General features: G+C 47.4%; 1 protein-coding gene across 1 annotated transcript in view; it reads left to right on the top strand.

Annotated features, from left to right (window-relative positions):
- Positions 1–17,044, top strand: part of foxo3b (forkhead box O3b) — a 92,592-nt gene extending 75,548 nt beyond the window's left edge. Inside the window, exons 2-3 of the mRNA XM_014205504.2 lie at positions 11,358–12,839; positions 13,299–17,044. Coding sequence (XP_014060979.1) covers positions 11,358–12,806 — 1,449 coding nt within the window. The 3' untranslated portion in view covers positions 12,807–12,839; positions 13,299–17,044. The remainder of the gene's footprint in view (positions 1–11,357; positions 12,840–13,298) is intronic.
- Positions 17,045–17,958: the final 914 nt, after the last annotated feature.

Below are 17,958 nucleotides of genomic sequence, written 5' to 3'. Positions count from 1 at the left end.
GAGAGATTTGGGATAGGGGATAGGAGAGGTGTAGAGATATTGGAGGGGGGCAGAGAGATTTGGCATAGGGGGTAGGAGAGGTGTAGAGATATTGGAGGGGGCAGAGAGATTTGGCATAGGGGATAGGAGAGGTGTAGAGATATTGGAGGGGGCAGAGAGATTTGGGATAGGGGATAGGAGAGGTGTAGAGATATTGGAGGGGGCAGAGAGATTTGGGATAGGGGGTAGGAGAGGTGTAGAGATATTGGAGGGGGCAGAGAGATTTGGGATAGGGGATAGGAGAGGTGTAGAGATATTGGAGGGGGCAGAGAGATTTGGGATAGGGGATAGGAGAGGTGTAGAGATATTGGAGGGGGCAGAGAGATTTGGGACAGGACAATGGTGTAACACAGAACACACCCCTCATCACTTTCTTCCAGGCCACAGACAAGGCCAAAATGTCCAGGCTTATCCTGTCAGAACAGTGTGATATAAGGCTTAGCTGGGTGATGAAACATCCAGGCAACACAGTGAACCAACTCCTAGTGGTGGATAGAGCTCAGTATTACTAGAGTATTACACTGTGGTAGTATTACGACGAACCTGTTGTGGGTCCTTGGTAGTTGGGTGAGAGTGTGCCAGTGTGGTACTGGTAGTGAAGTGAAGGTTTGTGGTACTAGTCCTGTAATCCACTATGGTGTATATGTGGTAGAGGTTTTGTAGTGGTGGCTGATTGGTCAATCTGGTATACGTTGTTTATCTTTTTCAACTCTAATTAAAGATTAGCTCTCACTCTCGTCCTATACAAGCACATACAAATGCAAATGCACACTGTGAACTCCCGCCTTCACAACCCTAATAAAAATGTAGATCTCCTGTGTGTGTGTGTGGGTGTGGGTGTGTGGATTCCTAGCGTGGTTGCTGACAGTGAAGAATTGTTCCCACATGTTGCTGACGGACAAAAAGTCCTCTGTGCTCCAAAACTCTGGCTGCAGCTGGTGTGTCCACACACGCACGCACGCACGCACACACACACACACACACACACGCGCACACACGCACACGCGCACACACGCACACACGCACACACACACACACACACACACACACACACACACACACACACACACACACACACACACACACACACACACACACACACACACACACACACACACACACACACACACACACACACAAACACACACACACACAGCTGGTGTGTTTGTTAGAGACAGTGAGGTATAAGGGCATAAGGAAGGCTCTCTCTCAAACGAGTGAAGTGGAGAGGGCATGGCAGAGAAGGAGGGAAAAACAGAGAGGAGAAGAGGAGAGAGGGAAAAAACAAGTGCAAGAATCTGTCAGTTAAACATTAGCTACGGTGGAGGCGAGGAAGGAGAGGAAGGAGAGGAAGGAGAGGAAGAACAGTGTAGCTATCCCAGGGAAGATATGACAACTGAGGAGCTATTGTAGAGAGCTGTGTGCATGTGTGTGTGTGTGTGTTTGTCTTCAAGTCTATGAGTGTTTGTTATCATTGTGTGAACATGTGTACTCAGTAGTAGGGATGAAGGGGTGTATTTGTGTACTTGGTTTAGTTCATAAACTCAGCAAAAAAAGAAACGTCCTCTCACTGTCAACTGCGTTTATTTTCAGCAAACTTAATGTGTAAATATTTGTATGAACTCAAGATTCAACAACTGAGACGTAAACTGAACAAGTTCCACAGACATGTGACTAACAGAGATGGAATAATGTGTCCCTGAACAAAGGGGGGTCAAAATCAAAAGTAACAGTCAGTATCTGGTGTGGCCACCAGCTGCATTCAGTACTGCAGTGCATCTCCTCCTCATGGACTGTACCAGATTTGGCAGTTCTTGCTGTGAGATGTTACCCCACTCTTCCACCAAGGCACCTGCAAGTTCCCAGACGTTTATCAGGGGGATGGACGTGCTCAATGGGATTGAGATCCGGGCTCTTCGCTGGCCTTTGCAGAACACTGACATTTCTGTCTTGCAGGAAATCACACAGAACGAGCAGTATGGTTGGTGGCATTGTCATGCTGGAGGGTCATGTCAGGATGAGCCTGCAGGAAGGGTACCACATGAGGGAAGAGGATGTCTTCCCTGTAATGCACAGCATTGAGATTGCCTGCAATGACAACAAGCTCAGTCTGATGATGCTGTGACACACCGCCCCAGACCATGACGGACCCTCCATCTCCAAATCGATCCCGCTCCAGAGTACAGGCCTCGGTGTAACGCTCATTCATTCAACGATATGCGCGAATCCGACCATCACCCCTGGTGAAACAAAATCACGACTCATCAGTGAAGAGCACTTTTTGCCAGTCCTCTCTGGTCCAGCGACGGTGGGTTTGTGCCCATAGGCGACATTGTTGCCGGTGATGTCTGGTGAGGACCAGCCTTACAACTGGCCTACAAGCCCTCAGTCCAGCCTCTCTCAGCCTATTAGGGACAGTCTGAGCACTGATGGAGGGATTGTGCGTTCCTGGTGTAACTCAGGCAGTTGTTGTTGCCATTCTGTACCTGTCCCGCAGGTGTGATGTTCAGATGTACCGATCCTGTGCAGGTGTTGTTACACATGGTCTGCCACTGCGAGGACGATCAGCTGTCTGTCCGTCCTGTCTCCCTGTAGCGCTGTCTTAGGCGTCTCACAGTACAGAAATAGCAATTTATTGCCCTGGCCATATCTGCAGTCCTCATGCCTCCTTGCAGCATGCCTAAGGCACGTTCACCTAGATGAGCAGGGACCCTGGGCATCTTTCTTTTGGAGTTTTTCAGAGTCAGTAGAAAGGCCTCTTTAGTGTCCTATGTTTTCATAACTGTGACCTTAATTCCCTACCATCTGTAAGCTGTTAGTGTCTTAACAACCATTCCACAGGTGCATCTTTATTAATTGTTTATGGTTCATTGAACAAGCATGGGAAACAGTGTTTAAACCCTTTACAATGAATATCTGTGAAGTTATTTGGATCTTTAGGAATTATCGTCGAAAGACAGGGTCCTGAAAAAGGGACGCTTGCTTTTTTGCTGAGTTTATGTGTGTATGTGTGTATTAGAGCTGCTGACTGCAGAGAGAGAGACAGAGAGACAGAGAGACAGAGATACAGAGAGAGACAGGGAGAGAGCCGGAGAGAGAGACGGAGAGAAAGATGGACAGAGAGACCGAGTGAGAGGGAGCGAGACACACACACACACACACACACAGAGACAGACAGTGTGACAGAGACAGACAGTGTGACAGAGACAGACAGTTTGACAGAGACAGTGTGACAGAGACAGACAGTGTGACAGAGACAGACAGTTTGAGAGAGACAGACAGTGTGACAGAGACAGTGTGACAGAGACAGACAGTGTGACAGAGACAGTGTGACAGAGACAGTTTGACAGAGACAGACACTTTGACAGAGACAGACAGTTTGACAGAGACATACAGTTTGACAGAGACAGACAGTGTGACAGAGACAGTTTAACAGAAACAGTTTGACAGAGACAGACAGTGTGACAGAGACAGACAGTTTGACAGAGACAGACAGTGTGACAGAGACAGTTTGACAGAGACAGCTTGACAGAGACAGACAGTTTGACAGAGACAGACAGTGTGACAGAGACAGTTTGACAGAGACAGACAGTTTGACAGAGACAGACAGTGTGACAGAGACAGACAGTGTGACAGAGACAGACAGTTTGACAGAGACAGACAGTTTGACAGAGACAGTGTGACAGAGACAGACAGTTTGACAGAGACAGACAGTGTGACAGAGACAGTGTGACAGAGACAGTGTGACAGAGACAGACAGTGTGACAGAGACAGACAGTGTGACAAAGACAGACAGTGTGACAGAGACAGACAGTGTGACAGGGACAGACAGTTTGACAGAGACAGACAGTTTGACAGAGACAGTGTGACAGAGCAGTGTGACAGAGACAGTGTGACAGAGACAGTGTGACAGAGACAGACAGTGTGACAGAGACAGACAGTGTGACAGAGACAGACAGTGTGACAGAGACAGACAATGTGACAGAGACAGACAGTGTGACAGAGACAGTGTGACAGAGACAGACAGTTTGACAGAGACAGTTTGACAGAGACAGTGTGACAGAGACAGACAGTGTGACAGAGACAGACAGTGTGACAGAGACAGACAGTTTGACAGAGACAGACAGTGTGACAGAGACAGACAGTTTGACAGAGACAGACAGTGTGACAGAGACAGTGTGACAGAGACAGACAGTTTGACAGAGACAGACAGTGTGACAGAGACAGTGTGACAGAGACAGTTTGACAGAGACAGACAGTGTGACAGAGACAGACAGTGTGACAGAGACAGACAGTGTGACAGAGACAGTGTGACAGAGACAGTTTGACAGAGACAGACAGTGTGACAGAGACAGACAGTTTCACAGAGACAGACAGTGTGACAGAGACAGACAGTGTGACAGAGACAGACAGTGTGACAGAGACAGTGTGACAGAGACAGACAGTTTGACAGAGAGTGTGACAGAGACAGTGTGATAGAGACAGTGTGACAGAGACAGGCAGTGTGACAGAGACAGTGTGACAGAGATAGACAGTGTGACAGAGACAGACAGTGTGACAGAGACAGACAGTGTGACAGAGACAGACAGTTTGACAGAGACAGTGTGACAGAGACAGTGTGACAGAGACAGACAGTGTGACAGAGACAGTGTGACAGAGACAGACAGTGTGACAGAGACAGTGTGACAGAGACAGACAGTGTGAGAGAGACAGTGTGACAGAGACAGTGTGACAGAGACAGTGTGACAGAGACAGTGTGACAGAGACAGACAGTGTGACAGAGACAGACAGTGTGACAGAGACAGTGTGACAGAGACAGTTTGACAGAGACAGACAGTGTGACAGAGACAGACAGTGTGACAGAGACAGACAGTGTGACAGAGACAGACAGTGTGACAGAGACAGACAGTTTGACAGAGACAGACAGTGTGACAGAGACAGACAGTTTGACAGAGACAGTGTGACAGAGACAGACAGTTTGACAGAGACAGTTTGACAGAGACAGTGTGACAGAGACAGACAGTGTGACAGAGACAGACAGTGTGACAGAGACAGACAGTTTGACAGAGACAGACAGTGTGACAGAGACAGACAGTTTGACAGAGACAGACAGTGTGACAGAGACAGTTTGACAGAGACAGACAGTTTGACAGAGACAGACAGTGTGACAGAGACAGTGTGACAGAGACAGTTTGACAGAGACAGACAGTGTGACAGAGACAGACAGTGTGACAGAGACAGACAGTGTGACAGAGACAGACAGTGTGACAGAGACAGTGTGACAGAGACAGTTTGACAGAGACAGACAGTGTGACAGAGACAGACAGTTTCACAGAGACAGACAGTGTGACAGAGACAGACAGTGTGACAGAGACAGACAGTGTGACAGAGACAGTGTGACAGAGACAGACAGTTTGACAGAGACAGTGTGACAGAGACAGTGTGACAGAGACAGTGTGACAGAGACAGGCAGTGTGACAGATACAGTGTGACAGAGATAGACAGTGTGACAGAGACAGACAGTGTGACAGAGACAGACAGTGTGACAGAGACAGACAGTTTGACAGAGACAGTGTGACAGAGACAGTGTGACAGAGACAGACAGTGTGACAGAGACAGTGTGACAGAGACAGACAGTGTGACAGAGACAGTGTGACAGAGACAGTGTGACAGAGACAGTGTGACAGAGACAGACAGTGTGACAGAGACAGACAGTGTGACAGAGACAGTTTGACAGAGACAGACAGTGTGACAGAGACAGACAGTGTGACAGAGACAGACAGTGTGACAGAGACAGACAGTGTGACAGAGACAGACAGTTTGACAGAGACAGACAGTGTGACAGAGACAGACAGTGTGACAGAGACAGACAGTGTGACAGAGACAGACAGTTTGACAGAGACAGACAGTTTGACAGAGACAGACAGTGTGACAGAGACAGACAGTGTGACAGAGTCAGACAGTGTGACAGACAGTGTGACAGAGACAGACAGTGTGACAGAGACAGACAGTGTGACAGAGACAGACAGTTTGACAGAGACAGACAGTGTGACAGAGACAGACAGTGTGACAGAGACAGACAGTGTGACAGAGACATACAGTGTGACAGAGACAGACAGTGTGACAGAGACAGACAGTTTGACAGAGACAGACAGTTCAACAGAGACAGACAGTGTGACAGAGACACACAGTGTGACACAGACAGACAGTTTGACAGAGACAGACAGTGTGACAGAGACAGACAGTGTGACAGAGACAGACAGTGTGACAGAGACAGACAGTGTGACAGAGACAGACAGTTTGACAGAGACAGACAGTGTGACAGAGACAGACAGTTTCACAGAGACAGACAGTGTGACAGAGACAGACAGTGTGACAGAGACAGACAGTGTGACAGAGACAGTGTGACAGAGACAGACAGTTTGACAGAGACAGTGTGACAGAGACAGTGTGACAGAGACAGTGTGACAGAGACAGCATTGAACAGTGTGACAGAGACAGACAGTGTGACAGAGACAGACAGTGTGACAGAGACAGACAGTGTGACAGAGACAGACAGTTTGACAGAGACAGTGTGACAGAGACAGTGTAGACAGTGTGACAGAGACAGACAGTGTGACAGAGACAGTGTGACAGAGACAGTGTGACAGAGACAGTGTGACAGAGACAGACAGTGTGACAGAGACAGACAGTGTGACAGAGACAGTTTGACAGAGACAGACAGTGTGACAGAGACAGACAGTGTGACAGAGACAGACAGTGTGACAGAGACAGACAGTGTGACAGAGACAGACAGTTTGACAGAGACAGACAGTGTGACAGAGACAGACAGTGTGACAGAGACAGACAGTGTGACAGAGACAGACAGTTTGACAGAGACAGACAGTTTGACAGAGACAGACAGTGTGACAGAGACAGACAGTGTGACAGAGACAGACAGTGTGACAGAGACAGTGTGACAGAGACAGACAGTGTGACAGAGACAGACAGTGTGACAGAGACAGACAGTTTGACAGAGACAGACAGTGTGACAGAGACAGACAGTGTGACAGAGACAGACAGTGTGACAGAGACAGACAGTGTGACAGAGACAGACAGTGTGACAGAGACAGACAGTGTGACAGAGACAGACAGTGTAACAGAGACAGACAGTGTGACAGAGACACACAGTGTGACAGAGACAGACAGTGTGACAGAGACAGACAGTGTGACAGAGACAGACAGTGTGACAGAGACAGACAGTGTGACAGAGACAGACAGTGTGACAGAGACAGACAGTGTGACAGAGACAGACAGTTTGACAGAGACAGACAGTGTGACAGAGACAGACAGTGTGACAGAGACAGATAGTGTGACAGAGACCGACAGTGTGACAGAGACAGACAGTGTGACAGAGACAGACAGTTTGACAGAGACAGACAGTGTGACAGAGACAGACAGTGTGACAGAGACAGACAGTTTGACAGAGACAGACAGTGTGACAGAGACAGACAGTGTGACAGAGACAGACAGTGTGACAGAGACAGACAGTGTGACAGAGACAGACAGTGTGACAGAGACAGACAGTGTGACAGAGACAGTGTGACAGAGACAGACAGTGTGACAGAGACAGACAGTGTGACAGAGACAGACAGTGTGACAGAGACAGACAGTGTGACAGAGACAGTGTGACAGAGACAGACAGTGTGACAGAGACAGACAGTGTGACAGAGACAGACAGTGTGACAGAGACAGACAGTGTGACAGAGACAGTGTGACAGAGACAGACAGTGTGACAGAGACAGTGTGACAGAGACAGACAGTGTGACAGAGACAGACAGTGTGACAGAGACAGACAGTGTGACAGAGACAGTGTGACAGAGACAGACAGTGTGACAGAGACAGTGTGACAGAGACAGACAGTGTGACAGAGACAGTGTGACAGAGACAGACAGTGTGACAGAGACAGACAGTGTGACAGAGACAGACAGTGTGACAGAGACAGACAGTGTGACAGAGACAGACAGTGTGACAGAGACAGACAGTGTGACAGAGACAGACAGTGTGACAGAGACAGTGTGACAGAGACAGACAGTGTGACAGAGACAGACAGTGTGACAGAGACAGACAGTGTGACAGAGACAGTGTGACAGAGACAGACAGTGTGACAGAGACAGCTGTGACAGAGACAGACAGTGTGACAGAGACAGACAGTGTGACAGAGACAGACAGTGTGACAGAGACAGACAGTGTGACAGAGACAGACAGTGTGACAGAGACAGACAGTGTGACAGAGACAGACAGTGTGACAGAGACAGACAGTGTGACAGAGACAGACAGTGTGACAGAGACAGACAGTGTGACAGAGACAGTGTGACAGAGACAGACAGTGTGACAGAGACAGACAGTGTGACAGAGACAGTGTGACAGAGACAGACAGTGTGACAGAGACAGACAGTTTGACAGAGACAGACAGTGTGACAGAGACAGACAGTGTGACAGAGACAGACAGTGTGACAGAGACAGACAGTGTGACAGAGACAGTTTGACAGAGACAGACAGTTTGACAGAGACAGACAGTGTGCATGTTCTGCTGTTGTTCTTTAGTTGCTGTAATAAAGCAGCCTTGTCATGCCTCTGGAGATGCTGATTGGCTGGCTGTAAACACTGGTCTCCTTGGTATCTCTCCTCATCTTACCTCATAGTACAGACCTACACACACAGACACATGTACACACACAGACATTTTCATGTACATGCATTACACATAGAGTGTGCACATGCTGTATTGATATTCATGTCCCTGTAAACAAACACGTTTGGAAGAACTCATTTGCATGTAAATACAGCAAGGCAGGCAAGCATTCACACACACACATACACACATACACACACACACACACACACACACACACACACACACACACACACACACACACACACACACACACACACACACACACACACACACACACACACACACACACACATGTACACACACGGACACACACACACACACACACACACACACACACCCTCAACGTCACAGGTTCAGTGTAGCTCGGAAGACAGAAGCCTATCCTTCAGCCAATACCACTGCTGTGCTCACACACAACCACATATACACACAACCTCAAGGCTTGACTGATTGAGCCTTCTCCGAACAGAATAACAATCCAATCCACGTTGTCAGTGTACTGCAACAGAGGAAGGGAAAAACAAGACTGGTTGAAAGAAATAAAACGTGATTCCCACAAAAACCCAAACGACTTTGTCTCTCTGATTCAAACCCAAGAATCTGTTCTGTTTTGGGGTGGAGATAAAACACACAGATAGAAATGAACTTGTTTCAGAAGCTGGTTGTTTTATATCTGTGGATATACCAGTGTCCCTCAGGACCATAGAAAAACATATGTTTGGAAAGCAACTGGAACATGTAACGAGGGATGGATGGACATCCATTGCAGTACCTCAATGTGTTCAGTTCTTTTGGGGTGCGTCCCTGTGTATAATCAGTTAAATGACCTACTGATGTGTGTGTTGAAACAGGTTTGGTAGGAAACTTACTGTTTGTGGAGGAGCCATGCACAACCATCACTCTGTGTATAATACACATCATGCAGTAGTTATGTCCATTCATCCTGTGAGCAGAGGATGTGACCAATAGACCAGTCTGGAGTTTTGTTATTGTACAATCTTCCCTTGTCTGTTTATGAGTGGGAAGAAAATGGTGATTTTTTCTTCTCTCGTGATGATATGAGACGGGCCATGGTATATGAAAGCATATCAGCTGAAGCATCCAGATGGCTGCGGATAGATGGATGTTGTCTTGTGTGTGTGGCCAGATGGACATGTGTGTGAGTGGTCTGGGACTAGTATGGTAGTATAGTGCCTTTTAATTGGACTGATGACAATATGCAATCATACATTTCATCTCTCACATCCAGTGATGAGAGAACTGGAAAGTCCTGACCTGCTTTCTATTGTACTGTGAGGTTCCTATTGACGTCAATGAACAAACAATAGTATGCCTCTAGCAGGGATCGAACCCACGACCCTGGAATTGCAAGCACCACATTCTTACCAACTTTTCCACTCAGGATCACATAGCTGAGGTTAATGGCACTCTAGATCCAATCAGGAGTTAGAAAACAACAGCTTCAAACATCATTAGATCTGACTATAGAAGCACCTGCTGGACCAGAGCAGCAGATTGTTGTGTAAAACTTTACAGCGTTTCCCTCTGCATCTCTGCTACTGTTTACTCTAAATACAACTCATTATCCTCATGATCACGACAAGTCCCTCTTGCTTCCTCACAACAAGTCAACCCACTTGTAATAACCATCCCTAGTCCCTGCTCTGTGCTCTAGTCAGGTTTTCATCTGACAATGCTGGGGTATTATTCAGCCACATCCCTGTTATATAAACTAACCAACTGACTATTTGATGATGAATAAGTGCTACCTGCCTGCCCTGTGTGTGTGTGTGTGTGTGTGTGTGTGTGTGTGTGTGTGTGTGTGTGTGTGTGTGTGTGTGCGGCGTCCAGTCCCCTACTGTGTGCCTCCCCGCTCTGCTCTGAACATGAAGGCGCTCGTCTCAGATCAATACACGCCAACGATGACTCACAATCCCCCTGCCACGCACACACACTCTTCAAAACATACCTGTTACGCAAAGCCTTGACAGGGGTCCCTTTGTATGTGTGTGTGTGTGTGTGATTAATGATAGAGTGTTCACACAGGAAGCCCAATTCTGATATTTTTTCCACTAATTGGTCTTTTGCCCAATCACATCAGAGCTTTTCACAATTAGTGAAAGACATATCAGAATTGGGCTTCCTGTGTTAACGCATCTTAAATCACACACACACACACACACACACACACACACACACACACACACACACACACACACACACACACACACACACACACACACACACACACACACACACACACACACACACACACACACGCACACTACAATAGGAACTTCAATGCTAATTGTTGCTGCATGTTATTGATGTGTTGCTATCTGGGGCCGTCCATTCAGCAGTGAATGAACAGTCAAAGTAATGGGCTTGGTGCTCTATTCTTCTAGCAACGCTAGTCCCAAAGAACCTATAGTTCTGCTCTAGTACAAACTTAATGGGTGGGTTCGAAATAAATGTGCCTGGACTTAGTGATCAGGATTCATACAATCATTTATAAGAGAATGAAAATAATATGAAGACTCTGCTGATGACTTGCATTGTTTGCTTAATAACATTGTAAGATTTTGAGCACTGTAGTGGACTCTAGAAAACATTCTCTCTTTCTTCTCTCTCTCTCTGACAGAACTCCATCCGGCACAACCTCTCCCTCCACAGTCGTTTCATCCGTGTCCAGAACGAGGGAACAGGAAAGAGTTCCTGGTGGATGATAAACCCGGAGGGAGGGAAGGGCGGGAAGGCCCCCCGGCGCCGTGCTGTCTCCATGGACAACAGCAACAAGTACACCAAGTCTGCCCGCGGCCGCGCAGCCAAGAAGAAGGCGGCCCTTCAGGCAGTGGTGGCCGGCGAGGGGGGCGGAGACAGCCCCTCAGGGCTTTCCAAGTGGCCGGGCAGCCCCACATCACGGAGCAGTGAGGAGCTGGATGCCTGGACAGACTTCCGTTCACGCACCAACTCCAATGCCAGCACGCTGAGTGGGCGCCTCTCACCCATCCTGGCCAACCCAGAGCTGGACGAGGTGCTGGACGATGAGCCGCCACTATCGCCCATGCTCTACTCCAGTCCCGGCGAGGCACTGTCGCCTGGGAACACCCCCACGCCCAATGGGAAGGGACTGCCCACAGAGCTGCCTCGCCTGGCAGACCTGGCGGGCACCATGAACCTGAACGAGGGGCTGACGGACGACCTGATGGATGAGCTGCTGGATAACATCGCCCTGGCCCCCACCCCAACTGGACCAGCCACCCAGAGAGGATCCTCCGGGCTCAGCTTTGGCTCCAAGCTTGCCGGACTGGGCACCTCCTCCCCAATCACCTCTCCCTCTACTCCATCCCCCTCTAATGGTGCAGGCGGCGGTGGCTACTGTAACTCCATCTTTGGTCCCCTCACAGCGGGCTCCTCCCTGCGGCCCGCCCCCATGCAGACCATCCAGGAGAATAAGCAGACGTCCTTCTCCTGCATCTCCCGCTTCGGCAGCCAGACCCTGCAGGACCTGCTCAACTCAGAGGGCCACAGCCACAGCGACGTAATGATGACCCAGTCTGACCCACTGATGTCACAGGCCAGTGCCGCCGCTGTTATCTCCCAGAACTCCAGGCGAGGCTTTGTTCTCCGCGGCGATCCCATGATGACCTTTGGGACCACGGCGTTAGGGCAGGGGGTGCTCCTGCACAACCACAACCAGGGCTCCCTGAGGACACTGAACGGGGGTCCGAGCCTGAACAACGAGGCAAACAGCCTGGCCAACGCCAAGCAGCAGCTCCTGCACTCTCCACTGGGACTTGGATCGAACGGCTCCTCCATGATGCAGATTGACTCGTCCCTGTTCCTGAACGGGAGTGTTGGTGGAAGCGGTGGGATCTGCTCGGTAGGCCCCGACCGCTTCCCTACCGACCTGGACCTGGACATGTTTAACGGGAGCCTGGAGTGTGACATGGAGTCCATCATCAGAAACGAGCTGATGGACGCAGATGGCCTGGACTTTAACTTTGACTCCCTGGCCAACCTGAACGGACCCAACCTGGGCAGCTTCACCAGCACCAAGCAGGGACCCCAGAGCTGGGTCCCTGGCTGAGAGAAAGGCCACACCCTAGAGGGGGCAGAGCAGGTCAGTGTCCATGTCACTGTCTGTGTACATCTGGGACTGCTATTAGTGAGTTAGTGAGAGAGAGAGAGAGAGAGAGAGAGAGAGAGAGAGAGAGAGAGAGAGAGAGAGAGAGAGAGAGAGAGAGAGAGTGAGTGGTGAGTGAGTGAGTGAGTGAGTGGAGTGAGTGAGTGAGGTGAGAGAGAGAGAGAGAGAGAGAGAGAGAGAGAGAGAGAGAGAGAGAGAGAGAGAGAGAGAGAGAGAGAGAGAGAGAGAGAGAGAGAGAGAGAGAGAGAGAGAGAGAGAGAGAGAGAGAGAGAGAGAGAGAGAGAGAGAGAGAGAGTGAGTGAGTGAGAATAGGGAAAGCATATTTATCGTTACTAGAAAGTAATTTATGTGTTTTTACCTGAATCAGCTACTGATTATCAGATACAGTTCATCCACTCAGACCTGATGTCAGTTCCTGTATCTCTGTCTTTCCAGGTACAAACTGTAGAGCAAGAGAAGATCAGACACGTGACTGTCAGATCCTCAAAGACCCCTGCAAAACAAACAAACAATCTGAAATCATCACAACAAACTCATCTCAGAATTATGCAATCTTCCTTTGAGAAAACACCAGTCGGACAAAATCTATTGTAAAGATACAGAGCGAGATGGGCTGTGTTTTGTTTATTTGAAGGGTTTTTGGGAAACAAGGACATTTGGCAAGCAAGGTTGTAGTGTACAAGTGGTTCCTGGAAAAAAAGGACAAAAGATAAACAAAAACAAAAGTGATGTGGTGTAAAATCTAATACAGTGGTTTCTGGGATGTGTTATGTTGGAAAATCTTCCTCATTTTTCACTCAGTGATTTTAAATGTTTAATGTTTGTTTTTATAAATTCCTGTTTTACCATCATCACTGTTTCTGCACCACAGTTGTTTTATAAAAAAACTATTGATGAAATGATAGAGAGGAAGGAGACAGCCTCTGCACTCAAAATAGCGACAACACACACACACACACACACACACGTTACACACACACCGATGATGTCATAAACAATAATGGCATGCATTTCAGGTTTTTAGTGTTTTGTTGTTTTCATTTGACATGAGTTTGATTGATTAGTCACGGTTTTAAGACGACTTCTATAAAAAATTATAATAATACAATTATCTGAATACTGTAGAGAGAGATTGTTATCGTTTATTTGTTTGGAACTGTAAAATAGAGATAAAAACAAGAAGAAGAAGTCTGTCCTGGATCTGTGTACAGTACAGTGGAAGCAGAGGAGGAGTTTAGACCTTCTTTTCTAGTTAATGGGTGGGGTATGTCAACGTGTTGTAGTACAGCATATGTAGCCAAAATAAATACCTATGTCCTAGCGTTGTGTACATTTCCACGCCATAACTGGTGCTATGATGTAAACAGTGTTTAAGTCCAGGCCCTAGCAAGCCGTGCATTTTACCTATCTGGCCCGGCGGGCCCCGCCGAGCTGTAGCCGTAGTCGTAGCAACGGCAGGGTGGCACTGAGAGGCCGGGAGGTTGTACAGTTAGCCTCCTCCATCTCTGGCAGCCATTTTGTTTTTCTTGAGTGAAACGATAAGCTATCTGTGTATGTTGCCAAATTACTTGAAACAACATGTAGGAGATGCTGGCAGCCAAAACAACAACACACACACACACATCACACACACACACACACATAGCGAAAAATAAGAGCAGGGATATGTGTTTTAGCTCTGCTTGTTGTTTCGTTGTGGGCGTGTTATTATATGCATATACCATCACTCAGGGGGAAGAGGGAGCTAGCCCGTTCCAACGTTACACCAGGTCCCATCTCCATGGCAGAACTCACAACAACATGTCCTTTGTTGGCAAAAAAGTATTGCTTGTGTTGTAAACTTGTAACCTGTGAACTATGACCTTTCAAGCGGAAGAGGAGAAAGAAATCAGGAGAAGCGTCTGACTCTTCACTCGCTCCTGTCGTTTGTTTTTATGTCGTTGTAGTTTTTTCTCCTCCTGTGGGACTCATGACACGCGCACACACACCCCCCTCACACACACACCCCTAACACACACACCCCTCACACACACACCCCTAACACACACACACCCCTCACACACACATCCCTAACACAGACACCCTTCGCGGACATGCCTGGTGCTCCTACAGGTCTCTCCTGTATCTCCTGTGTGTGTCTCATTTATTGATCTGGTTTATTGATTTTGTCTCACGAGGATATGTTATCCTTCGTTATCCTTCATGGAGCGTACAGCACCCCCTCTGTGTGCATGTATATATTTATGCATTATGAACTGTGTGAAATGCATATATATACTCACTCTATGACCTTATATACTCATGTAGTACTTGACCCTTGGTTTTTTATGATACCTCGGAAGGTAGAGTTGAAGAAAGAACAGATCATTACTTGCCGGGTAGGGGGGTGGACACTATGCTAATATTAGTAACGCCATTGTTGCTGAACCAGATAGAGAACCAGGAAACCATTCTTATAGCAGCATCCTGGCCTCTGGTACCCCTTCTGTGTCTGGGGTCTTTATCCAGAGGGTTGCCCCGTCCTGTCTATCCTCTAAAATAGTGTACAAACGAACAAACGTGTGTGTGTTTGTCCGTCACCCAGAGGTTGAGGCAGAGGAGTGTGTTTGCATGGCTGGGTAGATGATCAACTGTAGCAGTGTTACCTGAGGTTTACGGCATGACAGCCCCCACCCCATAGAGATCCTATGAAATTACTAAAAGAGATATGTGATAAACCCTCATAGTTTCAGAATGGGGTGAAAATGGCAGCCATATTGGTCAGGGAGAAATCCAAACGATTTTAATTGGAATGAATGGCTGTAGCGGCATAATTATGTAATATAATTATTGTCAACCTAAAACATTGTCATGTAAATACAGTTTATACGGGTTTTATACAAATGTTCTGTATAAATAACCACTAAAATACACTATATATACAAAAGTATGTGGACACCCCTTCAAATTAGTGGATGCAACCTTTCCAACAAGTTAGTTCGTTATATTTCTGCCCTGCTAGAGCTTCCCCGGGTCAACTGTAAGTGCTGTTATTGTAAAGTGGAAACGTCTAGGAGCAACAATGGTTTGGGGAAGGCCCTTTCCCGTTTCAGCATGGCAATGCCCCCGTGCACAAAGCGAGGTCCATACAGAAATGGTTTGTCAAGATCGGTGTGGAAGAACTTGACTGAACTGCACTGACCCCTGACCTCAACCCCATCGAACACCTTTGGGAATGAATTGGAACGCCGAGCCAGGCCTAATCGCCGAAAATCAGTGCCCGACCTCACTAATGCTTTTGTGGCTGAATGGAAGCAAGTCTCCGCAGCAATGTCCCAACATCTAGTGGAAAGCCTTCCCAGAAGAGTGGAGATGTTATAACAGTAAAGGGGGGACCAACTCCATATTAATGCCCATGATTTTGGAATGAGATATTCGACGTGCAGGTGTCCACATCATTTTTGGTCATATAGTTTAATGTAATCAGACAATAAAGTCAAAATGTTTGTTTTTCTTGGAAATCTGTGAGTGCTTAATAGCACTAAAAGTTGTCCAGTGGTGCACTCAGCTCACTCGGTATGGGGAGAATCTCTATGAGTCCCCATACACACAGCCAGGAGAGTAGATCCCCTAAGCTTGGCATCTAACCCCATCTGTCTCTGGAACCTGTGACTTCCAACAAACCAAAAGTCTTCTATAGCTCTTCACTGCACCTTACCCTATAGACACATCTCTGCATTTTACTTTTCTCTCTGGAAGAGGGAAGTCCAAAGCCATCACGCCATTAGCACTGCATTTCAACATGTCTATAGTGTACAGGCAGACAGAGAAGGGGAGAAAGAACCCAGTCAGCCCAGAACAGATGTTCCACAGATGCATTCTTTGCTACTGAGTTTAGAGGAAACCGGAAGGCTCCTTTGGCCCCATAATGGTGGCACATGCCAACCACAGCACAGTACTACCCCCGTGTCCATGTCAAAGCTCTTCATGATCCTACTTTATGCCCCTCGTTAGCCCCGTCCCCCACCTGCTCTCCTGTCACCTATGCCCTCTGCTCTTTGACCTCTGTAGTAACCTCGCTTCTTCTCGACGATGTTGATGTAAGTGGGTATTTTTCCTGTGTATTCCATTTTGAATTGTAATCTAGTTTGTATAAGAAATGGTGCGCATGTAAATAAAGCTTGGTGAAACTCCACACTCTCTCCTGGTTCCAGTGCTCAGTGTATTTCTGACATGTTTTGGGTTTACTGAAAATTCACAAAGGATTATAGAGGTTATTCAGAAAATGTACAACTGCAGTATATGTGAATGCGCCACCTGTTGGTTTTTTAAGATGGATGAAAACAGGAAATTAGAAAGCAGAAAAGCAGAAGGAATAGGTCCTAAAATATATTGGTTATTAATAGTTCCTTCATTTATATCAGAAGTAATATTATAAATGACTTGATACATGTTTTGTCTTATTCAGCTTACTTTGTTGTTTTGACAGCCTGAATACTATTTCACCACCTCTCTAAGCCCATGTGGTTCAAGGGAAAATGCAATGTGATAGGCCTTCTGACAGACTATATATATTTACCACGTGTGCGAGTCTCAACCTAAGACGGGCGTTAGAAAACAACTGTTCTGCTGCTGGCATTTCCTGGAAGCCTTCTTACATAATGTTACACAATGTTTGTGTTGTTTATGACAGGCTTCAGCTAAAACATAAAAACCCCTTGGACATCTGAGAATTGGGGTGGGTACTCTTCCATGGTTATTGCGACACAGGGAGAAGTGAATGTACAGAACATGATGTACAGCACAGGTCGCTCCTAAACACTTCATCAGTCACGGCTCCAGATCTGCCCCACGTAGCCCCCCGACCACCCCACACACACAGACACATGCTGGGCTTAACATGTCAGGAATCCTGACCTTTTGGAAGGGAGGGGAGCCTGGGGGTAAGTGGGTCGGGGACACACCTAAGCATGTTTAGCTCCACTGTTTATCCCTGTGCTTTGTTAGTAGACACGGAGTACAACTGTAAACTAACAGACTGAGCGTTGTTACGGAACATTGTCAAACAATGCTGAAATTGGACGCACCCTCAGGTCAGGAGATCGTACCGTTGATA

The sequence above is a fragment of the Salmo salar genome, chromosome ssa06, assembly GCF_905237065.1.
Source record: "Salmo salar chromosome ssa06, Ssal_v3.1, whole genome shotgun sequence".
Classification (NCBI taxonomy): domain Eukaryota; kingdom Metazoa; phylum Chordata; class Actinopteri; order Salmoniformes; family Salmonidae; genus Salmo; species Salmo salar.
Note: the sequence above shows the minus strand (reverse complement) of the source record. Positions and strands in the feature narration are given on the sequence as shown.